At 37.6% G+C, this 14,497-nt stretch overlaps 1 protein-coding gene across 7 annotated transcripts in view; it reads right to left on the reverse strand.

The window, feature by feature from the left end:
- The window catches only part of SLC9B2 (solute carrier family 9 member B2), a 61,165-nt gene that overhangs the window by 35,324 nt on the left and 11,344 nt on the right, over positions 1-14,497 (reverse strand). For 3 of the 7 annotated variants that reach the window (XM_070452225.1, XM_020901933.2, XM_070452230.1), the window contains 3 exons: positions 10,633-10,767; positions 9,804-9,981; positions 3,445-3,615 (listed from right to left, as the gene is read on the reverse strand). In XM_070452225.1, coding sequence (XP_070308326.1) covers positions 3,445-3,615; positions 9,804-9,981; positions 10,633-10,722 — 439 coding nt within the window. In that variant the 5' untranslated portion in view covers positions 10,723-10,767. Of the gene's footprint in view, positions 1-3,444; positions 3,616-8,778; positions 8,847-9,803; positions 9,982-10,632; positions 10,768-14,497 lie in introns of those variants that run through there. The other 4 variants (XM_070452226.1, XM_070452228.1, XM_070452227.1 and 1 more) reach the window with 4 other exon arrangements.

Consider the following 14,497-nt stretch of genomic DNA (forward strand, 5'->3'; position numbering starts at 1 on the left):
TGTGATCTCAAAGCCCAAGGATGTACCACTTGGGTACCTGGTATATTCTGTTGTAATAACAGGCACAGAATATGGAAAAAAGATGAAGTAAAGCACTTTTTCATGGTTTCTGGAACAGCAGACTCAACTTAGGTTGCATATTAGAATCACTTGGGGAGCTTTTGAAAATTCTGATGCCCAGGGCATATAGCACACCAATTAATTCAGAATCTCTGGGCACCAGCTTTTAAAAAAAACTTCCTGAAATGATTCCTATGTGCAACCAGGTTTGAAAACTTATGATTATTAGACTATTTGAAAACTTAATAATTTACTGGGCTTCCCTGGTGGCTCAGATGGTAAAGAATCCGCTTGCAAGGCAGGAGACCTAGGTTTGATCCCTGGGTCAGCAAGATCCCTTGGAGGAGGAAATGGCTCCAAAATTTTGGAACCCACTCCAAAATTCTTGCCTGGAGAATTCCACAGACAGAGGAGCCTGGCTGGCTACAGTCCACGGGGTCACAAAGGAGTCGGACATGACTGAAGCAACTCACTCTCTCTCTCTAAAACAACTTATTAGAAATGCAAAATCTCAGGTCCCACCCTCAGATCTACTTAATTAGAAGCTGCATTGTAACAAGGTCCCAAGGTCATTTTTCTGTGATAAAGTTTGAAAAACACTGATTCAGATATATGAGTCAGCAAACACTTTCTGCCAAGGGGCAGATCAGATAAGAAGCATCTTAGATTTTGTGGGCCACAGGGTCTCTTTCACAACTTCTCAACTTTGCACTGTGATGTGAAAACAGCCACAGACAATATGCAAAGGAATGAGCATGGGTGCATTCCAATAATATCTTATTTACAAAAGAGATGGATTGCCAACCTTTTATCATAGCATACAGGCGTATCCAGGGCTTCTCTCATAGCTCGGTTGGTAAAGAATCCGCCTGCAATGCAGGAGACCCTAGTTTGGTTCCTGGGTTGGGAAGATGCCCTGGAGAAGGGAAAGGCTACCTACTCTAGTTTTCCTGGACTTCCCTTGTGGCTCAGCTGGCAAAGAATCCACCTGCAATGTGGGAGATCTGGGTTTGATCCCTGGGTTGGGAAGATACCCTGGAGAAGGAAAAGGCTACCTACTCCATCCAGTATTCTGGCCTGGAGAATTCATGGACTATATAGTCAGTCCATGGGGTTGCAAAGAGTCGGGTACGACTGAATGACTTTCACTTTTACTTCACAGTCATATCTAGAAACAACTCATTTTAACAACAATGCCATTAATAAACTTCAGAGAACAAAAAGTACTCATGATAAATAATATTAATTAAATAAAAAACAAAAACAAAAACCCTGTAGTTTTACCTAAAATTGAAAAATATATTAAGAAATAGTGCATGATAACTCCGGCTTTCCTGGTGGCTAACTGGTAAAGAATCTGCCTGCTGGTGCAGGAGACATGCTGGGAAAATCCCACCTGCCTCAGAGCAGCTAAGCCTGGGTGCCACAATTACTGAGCCTGTGTTCTAGAGTCCAGGAACCGCAACTCAACTACTGATGTCCGGGTGCCCTAGGGCCCATGCTTTGCAACATAAGACGCCACCACAACGACAAGCCCAGGCACCACAACCCTGCTTGTTGCAACTAGAGAAAAGCCTAAGCAGCGATGAACGCCCAGCACAGCCAAAAATAAAATAAAGAATAAATAAAAATTTTAAAAGATGTAAATAACTCTAGTTCTTTTTATATTTAGCTTCAACTGCTGACCACAGAGGGGCTTCCCAGGTGGCACTAGTGGTAAAGAATCTACCTGCAATGTAGGAGATGCAAGAGATATGGGTTTGATCCCTGGGTCAGGAAGATCCCCTGGAGGAGGAAAGGGCAACCGGCTCTAGTATTCTTGCCTGGGAAATCCCATGGACAGAGGAGCCTGGTGGGCTACAGTCCATGGGGTCACAAAGTGTCAGACATGACTAAAGTGCTGCTGCTGACCACAAATTCAAAAGCAAATATATTCATTGTCCTCGCTAACATAAAATAACTGAAAACAATTTAACTCAGGAAATGTGTGCAAATACATCTGTATGTGTAAAAGGTATGCAATTTTAAAATAAAAGTGATTTATGTATCTGTTAGAAAAGGACACAAAATTTCTTTTGTGGTAGAATGAAAGTAGTAAACTAAAATTTTATAACATAGAATTTTTAGAAGAAACATTAAAGACACAATGTCCAGTGTTAAGACTAATTTTCATGTGTATCATGTTTGGAAAGTGTGGACACCCAATAATATGCTGGTAAATGCTTAATAAATAGGTCTCCAAAGACGTGTGTGTATTTATACATATATATTTACATATTTGTTATAAATTTTACTGATATAAAGGATGTATAGAATATAGTTTATAAATATACAACAATCATCACTGTATCTGACTCTCTGTGACCCCATGGACTGTAGTCCACGAGGCTCATCTGTCCATGGAATTCTCCAGGCAAGAATACTGGAGTGGGTTGCTATGTCCTCCTCCAAGGGATCTTCCCAACCCAGGGACTGAACCTGGTCTCTTGCACTTCAGGCAGATTCTTTACCAACTGAGCTACCCGGGAAGCCCCAAATTCTATGTAGCCAATTGATTTTCACTGAATGCCCTCATTATTTTTCATTGTTGAACTCCATATTCATAACCAACTATGACTGCAGTTCAACCATGAATTGACAAAATCACATTACAAATAAATGCTTGACTACTATCTGGTTTAGCAAAGAAGTCACTTATATCACTTATGAGTGAGTATAGTGTCATCAGGAATATAGGGTGATAGTTTTGTTTATGTTAATGAATAAGATGAAAATGAAACAATGAAAATGCATGTTGGAACATCACTCATTTATCAATGACACGAATGATTAATAATATATTAAGTCCTAATTTCTAGCACTTGCTGATTTCTGTCGTACAGAATGTGGATTTAGGAAGACAGTGACAGGCACACCATTACATATTATTTCCATAATCTCAAGAGCATAGATAAGAGGAATATTTAGAAAAATAATTAGGAAATGATCTGTTTTGAGTATTTATTGCTCTTGTTTTTATTGTAAGTTATTTCATTTAAATTACATATAACTTAATTTTTTAAAATTGCTGTTTAGGGATTCCCTGGCAATCTAGTGGTTAAGGACTCAGTGCTTTCACTTCTGGGGTCTGGTTCAATCTCTGGTTGGAAAATTAAGATCCCACAAATGGCATGGCCAAAAAATAAACAAATAAATCAATAAAAATCTATTTTAAACTCTACTTAACAACCTGCTCACTGATCTTAAAATTTAACAACTGGCTTTTGTTTTGGTTATAGTACAGCAAATACAAAAATATTTTATATCTATCTCCCAGAGCTTTCCAAGCTACTATTTTTAAAATATGATTTATTCTGAAGAAAACAGGACGTGTTTAGCACTTACCCAGAAGAGGAGGCAGTGGAGGTAATGTAGGTAACTTAATGAGTCTGAAAAGTTTACCTCCAATGATGGCACAAAAGAATAGCATTATAATTCCAAACAAGTTTCCTCCAGGAAGACATTCACTGCCGGTAATTGACCAAACCACAGCCCATAGAAGAACCACCATGGTAACTGAAATAAACCAGGGAAACTAGTTTCTACCAATGAGTTGTCATCTCCAGGTTTTAATATAATCCAATCATAAGAAAATTAATACATAACAAATATTTATAACCACATGCAAGTTTTAAAGAACATCAGCAAAATATACAATGGGGCAATTATCAACTGTCTTAAAAAACAGGATATTACCAGTGACTCTGAATCTACCTATGCACCCTTCTTAATCCTATCACCCACTTCCTTTCACACTGTAAGAAGAAACTACTATTTTGGATTTTTTACAGTTCCTTTATTTTTTCTTGTAATTTTACCATCAATATTCACTAGTAATAAAAAAAGAGAAACAGTTGCTATCTTTATCCTCTTCATGGAACATGAAAACACCCAAACAATCATACTCCAGTATTTTAGTATTCTAGTTCTGCTTTGAATTAAACTTTACTGTTTAATTATTGCTTCTTTTCTATAGTCAATGTCTGTTTAGAATTACCCACATACTTACCTTTTTTTGATCATCATTCATTATGGCATCTCAAACCTTTCATCTCGACAATTATTTTGCTGCCTGAAGTATTTCCTTTTGGAGAGGCATGTCTATTAGAAAGTGAGATATGCTTCCCTGTTCGAAAACACTGTGTTCTACAAAATTGAACTTTGAAAACAGAAAGGCTCACAGGAAAAAGAGTATGGCAGACCACTCACAACTCAAAACCTGTGACCAAAGCACTAACAAAAACAACAATCCTAATAAAAGTGCCAGCACAGTTATAGCTCCACTAATATCTGTATCTCCCGTAGTCAACCTCTTCTTTGCAGACTTAGACCCTGGAACCAGGGAATTTCTGGGCTGTTCAGAGGTTAGGCCTTGGCGCTTCCACTGCAGTGTCCTGGGTTTGATCCCTAGTTGGTGAACTAAAATTCCACAAGCTCTGTGGCTTGGCCAAAAAAAAAAAACAACAAAAAAAAAAACCCCAAACCCAACAACCAAAACCCTGGAATCACAGTATTTCAAGATGTAGAATCTTGAAAGCATTGGCTCTAGATAGAGAACAGTTCCACCAAAATCTGACCCAGATTGTAGTCTTTTCCATTAATCAAATGGTTTGTTGTTGTTAATTTTTTTAACTAGGGTAAGTGTTGGCAAATTCTTCATCGACGTGTGGTCTCATTAGATACCTTAACACCGTGGCAAGTTTAAGTGTTTGAGTCCCTAAGAGAACAGCCAACTGCCTGAAAAGAAGGAACTTACACAGGATGTTCAGCTTTTTAAAATGTTTTATCTTTAAAGTTAGTAAAGCTTTATAATTTTAATACCTGATCTTTCACTTCATACTTAATCTGCCATTGCTTGATCATGTTAAATACTAATATGCCAGGAAAAATTATATACAAAAATGCAAACTCCATATTACAGCAACACAATTACCTATTTGCCATTGTATATAAACTAATTCAGAGATCAAATTGCCAACATCCATTGGGTCACTGAGAAAGCAAGAGAGTTCCAGAAAAACATCTACCTCTGCTTTATTGACTACGCCAAAGCCTTTAACTGTGTGGATCACAACAAACTCTGGAAAATTCTTAAAGAGATGGGAATACCAGACCAACTTACCTGCCTCCTGAGAAATGTATATGCAGGTCAAGAAGCAACAGTTAGAACTGGACATGGGACAGGAGATTGGTTTCAAATCGGGAAAGGAGTACGTCAAGGCTATATATTGCCACCCTGCTTATTTAACTTATATGCAGAGTACATCATGAGAAATGTTGGACTGGATGAAGCACAAGCTGGAATCAAGATTGCCAGGAGAAATATCAATAACCTCAGATACACAGATGATACCACCCTTATGTCAGAAAATGAAGAAGAACTAAAGAGCCTCTTGATGAAAGTAAAAGTGAAAGAGGAGAGTGAAAGTGTTAGGTTAAAACTCAACATTCAGAAAACTAAGATCATGGCATCTGGTCCCATCACTTCTGGCAAACAGAGTGGGAAACAATGGGAACAGTGACAGACTTTATTTTTTGGGCTCCAAAATCACTGCAATGGTGACTGCAGTCATGAAATTAAAAGACGCTTGCTCCTTGGAAGAAAACTTATGACCAATCTAGACAGCATATTAAAAAGCAGAGACATTAAAGAAAACTTATGACCAATCTAGACAGCATATTAAAAAGCAGAGACATTACCAACAAAGGTCTGACTAGTCAAAGCTATGGTTTTTCCAGTAGTCATGTGAGAGTTGGACTGTAAAGAAAGCCAAGTGCCGAAGAATTGATGCTTCTGAACTGTGGTGTTGGAGAAGGCTCTTGAGAGTCCCTTGGACTGCAAGGAGATCCAACCAGTCCATCCTAAAGGAAGTTGGTCCTGAATATTCCTTGGAAGGACTGATGTTGAAGCTGAAACTCCAATACTTTGGCCACCTGATGCAAAGAACCGACTCATTGGAAAAGAGCCTGATGCTGGGAAAGATTGAAGGCAGGAGGAGAAGGGGACGGCAGAGAATGAGATGGTTGGAAGGCATCACTGACTCTATGGACAGGAGTTTGAGTAAGCTCCCGGAGTTGGTGATGAAGAGGGAAGCCTGGCGTGCTGCAGTCCATGGGGTCACAAAGAGTCAGACATGACTGAACAACTGAACTGACTGAACTAATAAACTAATTCATATAGCAGAGCATGCTCTATTTTTTATGAAGATGTGTTGGTAGCAAATTTTTAGATTTATCTGGAATTATCTTTATTCTCATTCTTAAAAGATAGATTTTCCAGGTATACAATTCTAAGTCGAGAGTCACTTCCAGTTCCTTGAAAATATTACTCTCTGGTTTTCTTTTACTATTTTTTTTAAGCCTAATTTTATCTCTTTTAGGGAATTCTTTTTCTTTGGTTGTTTTTAAGATCTTTCCTTTGATTTTCTGCAATTTCAGTATACATTAAGGAATGGCTTCCTTTTGGTTTGCTTAGGATTTATCCTTTATAATCAATTCCGGAAAATTCTGTATTTCTTCAAATATTTTATCTCCCTCATTCCTCCTAGTCTCTGTTTCTGGAACTATGACTAAATGTTTATAGCTGCTTCACATTACTAACCCTAGTTTCACATTTCCCGTCTTTGTGTTTTGCACTGTACAGAACTATTTGCTAGTTAACCAATTTTCTTTTCACTTACTCTGCTGTCTAATCCATTTACTGTTTTAACTTTTACTTACTTTATTTTTCATTTCTAGAAGTTTAATTTGGTTCTTAGTAAAATCTGTCATTTTTACAGTTATATGTTTTATATTCATATCTGCTATTTCTTCTTTAACTCCTTTGTAGATATCAGAAATATTTTATATTCTATTTTCTGATAATGAAAAAGTTTGAAATGTTTCCTTGTGCATTTGTTGGTGATTTTGTTGTTGTTGTTTGTTTGTTTGTTTTCTTGCAACAATGAACTCGTCCTTGGAACTTTCTCTTTGGGAATTGTTGGAGCCTTAGGTTAAATGAGTTTTCCCAGATAGGATCTGTATTTGCTTCAACCCTTAGACACTACAATCTGGGACCACTTTTACATATATTTTCAGCTTGAGGTTCTTGTCTGTGAATTTGGAGCACAAATCAGAATGAAGTTACCCATTTTTAGGGGAGACTCTCCCCTCCCCCAGCCAGCACTACAGTTTAGACAGACAGGTTTAGTGACTGGGCCCCTATGCAGGGCAGGTTTACCTCATATACACCATCACACTGGGTTCCAGTTTTGGGTGAGGGAAAATGACTTCTCCTATGATACTCTTCCCAACCTGGGCAGGCTCTAGCAAAGCCTCCTATAACCTCACAGTTCTCAAAATGAATCTCAAGTTCACTGGTGTTTTCCAAAAGTCTCTGGAGTGAAGACCAGCTGAGTGTTCATCTCTCCTAATTATACTTCGGTTTCAGGATCTGATGACTTCCTGTTTTCTTGTCAGATAAAAGGTATATTTAAAAAGACATTGTTTTTAGATGTTTTCATTGGTATAAATTAGAGGATCATTCCTTGAGCCTTATCTACACACTGCTAGAGATCAAGTCCAATGTCCCCCTATTAAAACCCCTACATAATTGTTCCAGGTTTTCTAGGTTTATGATGCTATTACAAGATAACAAATAGGCCTTCAGAATTTCCCAACTCGCTATAGGGACTGAAATTTCTAACAGTTTTGGAAGTATAATGGGAAAGTAGGAATTGCCAGCTACTAAATTTTATTTTATCACAGCAAAAACCCAGTTTTATACTAAATTCAGAAAGGTAGAATTAAGAGGTTTTTTTACTTCAATACTACCTTTTTTTAAAAAAAAAAACCTATAATTTTCCTTTTCCTTTATTTTTTCTTTCCATTATATTCATAATGAAGTTCTAAATACATAGTAAATGTACATTCCTAAGGTTTCTCTGAATCATGTTTCATTCAGTTAATAATTTACTATCTATACTTTTGAAAAATAATATTTTCCCATGTAAGATTTACTCCTTTAAGAAGAATACTTTGTGTACTGAATACTTTGTAAGATTTACTCCTTTAAGAAGAATACTTTGTGTACTGATTGCTTTTGAATACAAAAGCAATCTTGTCAGCCTCAGGAGCAGTAGTATAAGAACACGAATGAGAGCTGTTTATATGTGATGAGTCCCCATTTCTTAGGCAGCTTTATAGACAATGATTACAGACTTTTAAAAAATTAGTCTCCAAGGGAATTCCTGGGAGATCCAGTGGTAAGGACTTGGCGCTTTCACTGCTGTGGCCCAGGTTCAATCCCTGGTCAGGGAACTAAGATCCTGCAGGCCATGCAGCTGAAAAAACAAACACAAAAACAAACACAAACAACAACGATCCCCTCCAAACCCCTCATCTTAAAAAAACAAAATCAGTCTCCAAATCACACCATTCATGTATACCCTGCCCGTACTGCAATCCATGTTTTTTGTACTGTAACTTTATCTTTGGGACTTGCTGGAGACTTAAATGTTTTAACTAGAAGTGTGCCATAACTTGAACAGAGAAAGTTAAAAAAAAAATAACAAAAAGGACAGAAAGATTATTACATTATTTATTGCTTTCTCAACTAGTATATATTTTGGAACCTGGTTTTCTCTACAAGTTTTAGATAAACTTTGAGATTTTTTTCCTTAAGGTAGTTTAAAAACTTACCTAATTTCATTGAAAACATACTGGAGCCTGAAGTATCATATAACATATTATGCTTGGCTTCCACTATCCTAGTTGAGAGTGATAAAAATGTTTTTCAGACCTCATAAATGAAGTATAACTATGAAGAAGTGAGTCTGATTTTTCAGTAAACATACTTTGAGATCAACATATTTATTGGGGGAGGCCATATATTTACTCTAATGGTACTGTCATCCCTCAATAAAGTTTTTGAACCTGTCTTTAAATTTGTGTTTATAGACAAGTTTCAATCCCCTTCTCCTTTTTCCTACCATATTACACATCCTCCAATATACATATAATATAGATACACATGCACACATTCCCTTTGAACAAAAACAGCATTACTGAATCTGGACGTGTATTTATTTACCAAACTGATACAATAATGTTGACTTGCCTCCAAAAACCACATCCATTCCTAAAAGACAAATAGATCCCAACCCTAACAACATTCAAAATAGTGCTGAGATAATCCCTACCCCCCAAATTTTAGGAGCAGCAATAAGCTGAATTGGTCACTAGGATCTGTACTTAAAAAAATGATGAATTGATTTGGAAGTAAAAACTGAGCTGCTTGCTCAAACATTACTGGCATTACCTAACAGTAGTAACAACTAACATTTACGTAGTGCTTTTCTGTTTGTCAGTGATTTCTCAATCATTTTTCTCATTGGAAGCCTTACATAACCCTGTGAAATCCCTCAGACACAGAAAAGGTAGATGCGTTTGACCTCTGATCTCTCCCTCTTCCTACTAGCTGTAACAGTGGTGGCAAGGTGCTCTTGAAAGCCCTGTGTTGAAGGTGGCGGAGCCTGTCAGCCTAGGGCCCTGAAGAGCTATGAAGCAGAGTTACCTACAATTATAAGTGGTCCACCTTGTAGTTTTTATGTGAGAGAGAAGTAAACGTCTTTTTGTCCCTTAAGCCGTATTATTTTGGAATCGATCACTATAACAACCTTATCTTTTACCCTCTTGTTCTGACTTCATCCTTACCATGTACATACCATTTGTTATTACTCTAGCCAGTAAACCGTGTGGAGGGCAAGCATGTGTTTGTCTTCGTCTTTGCAAATGATTTGGTTCAGCTGGTGTTTCTTGCACTTTTTCATTGCTATTCAGTAAGTTGCTTCCTTCTGTTGGTTCATTTCCATCTATACCTCTGAGGTGCAAACCTGTTTCCTGCTGTGTTTAAAGCAATTAAAAAATTCTTACAACTATGTATTTACTGTACCTTTTTATAGTTACTGAGCCATCACATCACAAATTAAATTTCCGTTGCTAGAATCAAGGCTAACACTTTATAGGAGAAACAAACAGCTTCATTACTAGCTAATTGGTGAATGCTTGGAATAAGAACTATGTAAGGAATACTTACCACTGAGTCAATATTTGCAGCATTATTGAGTCACATAAAAATTTCATTGTGTTTTTCAATACTGGGTTTAAAAATTAGCCTATTTAAAACACAACTCAAGGCAATAGCTACTAAATATGTCAGAGTGATTCAGAAAGAGATAATCATCTGTGGTAAAACAAGTTCACATTCATTCATTTACTTGAATTTTAAGCAATAAAGAAAGAGGGGGAAGAAACCGGCATCATTCTAGAGGTTAGGCTGGGAACAGAAAGCATCTCACAGGCTCTCCATGCAGGGCCAGCTGCGGACTATCAGAAAACTGGTAATCACAGCCACCATCAGTTTGGGGATTTAAGAATGGAGAGAATTGTTAACTGACTGACAGAGAAGGAATAGAATACAATTCTGTCAAGGATTTGGAAATATACAGTCGCCACCTTAAGGAAATGGTTGGGATGTTTTACATTTGATCATACCTGTCTTCCTTGATTTGAGGAGGCTGTGTGATTCACCTCTGTGGATGGTTCTGAATCTTCGTGTGCAGCTCTTTTATCTTGATTCCTCATGATTTATAATTAAGAATAAGATGATATAGGGAAGAGGAAGAAAATCTGTTTGAAAGAGTATAGATATAGAATAGCAATTTGAGATTTAAATAAATTATTTAAACAGCAATTTGAGCAATTTAAATGAAGTACTTATTTTTCCCCTTTATGAATGGTTAAAATAGGTTAGACTATTCTTAACTTTCAACTGAATTTTTTTTTTTGGATTACAATATATTTTCCTAATTCTTACCTTTTTATCTTTCTTGAAAAAGCCCTTGTTCACCATCATATTTTTATATGATTTCTTTCCCACCCTGCTTTCTGAGCTGTACTTCAAATAATCCTAGTAATATTTGTTATATTCTCCTCTCTAATGGGTCATTTTGAAGCATAAAAGGGGCAGTTAGCTTTCCAATATTGACATGAAGCACCAAAGAGAAATCTATGGATACCATCATATTCAGAGAAAGTACAGTCATTCATTCCTGCTTAGTTCTTATTTCATAATTAAAGTTAAAAAAAAATACAACACTTGATGGAGCAGCCACAATGTTTTAGACACGAATAAGTGTTAGGACAGTCTCTTGATAGTCACTTGGATAATGCAAATATTACCAAAGCACATCCTTTGTATTCTACAGACTTACAATACACCCCCCCCCCAAAAAAAAAATCACTTATATGAAGTAACTAAAAAAACTGATAGGGCAGACCTATAATTGGTTTCATAAACACCCACTTCAATCTCCTCCCTTGGCCTCCCCTGCTATATAGGCTGAAAAGCCAAATATTCCACTTCCTATCTACTTCTGCAGCTAGAGGTGACCATGTGACATACTTCATGTAAAGAGATACAAGTGGGAGTCCCTGGGGAGGAATTTGATTCCCAAACAAATGAAAAGGCCTTCGGGTGGAGAGGGAGGTGGGAGGGGGGACCGGGATGGGGAATACATGTAAATCCATGGCTGATTCATTTCAATGTATGACAAAAACCACTGCAATGTTGTAAAGTAATTAGCCTCCAACTAATAAAAATAAATGGAAAAAAAAATGAAAAGGCCTTTCAAGGATTATACTGTTTACTCTTTGCCCTCTCATATTTCTTTCTCCTTCTCAGAATGTCAATATACTACTTGGAGGGCCAACAGCCATCGTTCAACCATGAGAATAGAAATTCCTATACCCAGGATAGTAGACAAGTAAGGAGGAGCTGGTTCCTTGACGACATCATGAGTTGTTGCGTCAGTCTTGGACTGCCACGCTTTGGAGTAATTGTATAAATCACTATCAGTCAAATTTTTTTTTTCTATTAACAAAACTTATTCCTAATGCAACAGTATGATGAGTATTATAATAGAGGTACAAACTATAAGTTTGACAGAACCAAAGAGAAAATTATGTGAGAGAAGGGAAAATCTAAGTCAATATACACGAAAGTGTCCAATATGTGGTAGACATTCATGACCAAGGATTAATCAGGGCCCCTGCCTCAAGGAGTCATTCTCTGTTTAACAAAATGCAAGATGTTTGCATTTAAAATTTCAAAGAAAATTATATTCTTTCCACCATCACAACCATCACCACTATTTTTCTTCCTCACAAAACACAATGTTGGCCACAGTGGCATCTCAAAAAGCTTCAGTCTGATTTTTTATTATATATTATATAATGCTTCCCTGCTGCTCAGTGGTAAAGAATCTGCCTGCAATGCAGGAGACACATACAGGAGACGAGGGTTCAATCCCTGGGTCAGGAAGATCCCCTGGAAGAGGAAACGGCAACCCATTCCAGGTTGCCAGGAGAATGCCAAGGACAGAGGAGCCTGGCAGGTTACAGTCCATGGGGTTCCAAAAGGGCAGGACATGACTTAGCATCTAAACAACAACATAAACTATATATAATAAATTATATTTATATAATAAATACACATATATAAAAGATACATTATATATGTATATATAGTTTTTAAAATTTAAATACTTTAAAATTTAGATTCATAATGAGAAAGAATGGCATTTTGACAGGAAAATGTGAGTTCAGAGAACCCTTGTCTTACAGGCACAGAGGCATAAATGCCAGTGGAATGTAAGGGAAAACTCTTGAAGCATGTGGTGGGAGGCTGTGAGTAATGGCGAGATGAGGTTGGAGAGTTAGGACACTGTATCCTGAACCAGGGCACTCGGCCTTCACCTTCTGTTGAGACTGACCCCCTAATATAAGTGATGAGGTCTACTGGCTCTGGATTTGGACAAACCTGGAGTCCAGCTCCCTCATATACTAAATTTCTTAGCCTCTTTGTGAGGACTGCCCTATCCAAAAAATGGAGACAAGAGTAGTTCCAACCATGTACATGGTAGGCATTCAACAGTATTGGTTATTATCCACTCATACTCTTCCTTCCTAATTATCATAAATCTCTAAGATTCTTTTTGCTTTTCCTATTAAAGTAGAACGAAGTCTCCCCAGTCTCGAAGAACTGACAACATAATCCCATTGACTTTCTTTGATCATGCTTTTAACGTCTTTCTTTCAAGGCCAACTTCTTGGTTCGGGGGTGTAACACTCACTACTGCCATTTCTTCACCTTTCTCATGAGTAGAACTCCATAACCACTCCTGAGCAGTGATATAAATGCTATAAAATGTGGAGATAAATATCTTTTCCACGGGGGATATTTCCAGTTTTGGCCAGCCACACACGTTTCTCCATCGTTTTTGGTGAGAGCACACTAGTTTTCTCTTGTGGAATCCACGCCTCCTCTATTCCCTCTCTGCACGGTTCATGTGAGACTGTTGTGCTCCCCTTCCCGATCCCCATGCTCCCCCAGTGCTCCAGAGATGGGGACAGCCTTGGCCAATGAGGGAACCCCTTCCCTGGTGACCTTGACAGGTTCAGGCACGAACATGTGACCCATATCTGGCAAATGAGAGTCAGATTTAGGGTGTTTAGTGGAGTCACTAAGAAAGAGCTTTCTTTCTGCTGGGGATGCCAAGCCCAGGCTCGCTGATGACAATCCTTGGTACAAGAAAAGTCTTCTAAAGTATGAAGGAACTAGACACACGGCAAAGCAGGGTCTTACTGTGGAAAGTCAAAAAGAGAAAGCTCTAGATTAACAATTACACGGTCGATGCATCTGGGAGCAGCTGCTTTTCAGTCAGGTGAGCCAATAAATTTCTTACCAGCTGTTTCGCCACCAGTTAAGTTCTCAGTAAAAATTTTCATATCCAAATTGGCCCCGAAGGAGCCCCTGTGTACTAACATGTGTTTAGAAAGATGGTTTTACATTTTCATGAAAATGAAAAGAAAATAATGTATGTGGAAATGTTTAGTTTTAAAAGGCATTAAAATATACAGTACAGCTTAGCAGTTTTCTTTAAAGATAATGTTAAAAGAAATAAAAATTTAGCATTTAATAAAATAGGTATCCATTATTCAGGAAATTAACTGAAACATTTTCTTTTTTAATGATATTAATTACATGAAATACTACACTTAAAGGACCTTAATTTCTCTTATAATATTTATTATTTATTTGGCTGCTCCAGGTCTTAGCTATGGCACTCGGGAATTTTGATCTTTAGCTGCGGGCATGCAAACTCTTAGTTGTGGCATGTGGGATCTAATTCCCAGACCAGGGATGGAACCCAGGCCCTCTGCATTGGGAGGGCGGAGCCTTAGCCACTGGATCACCAGGGAAGTCCCCCTAATTGTGTTTTTTTTTTTTTTAATTGTGTTCATGGAAGCCTTTAAAAGTCTGTGGGCCCAGTGAAGTTTCAAGAGAGCTATTTAGAGC

The sequence above is a fragment of the Odocoileus virginianus genome, chromosome 21 (assembly GCF_023699985.2).
Source record: "Odocoileus virginianus isolate 20LAN1187 ecotype Illinois chromosome 21, Ovbor_1.2, whole genome shotgun sequence".
In the NCBI taxonomy this organism is placed as follows: Eukaryota; Metazoa; Chordata; class Mammalia; order Artiodactyla; family Cervidae; genus Odocoileus; species Odocoileus virginianus.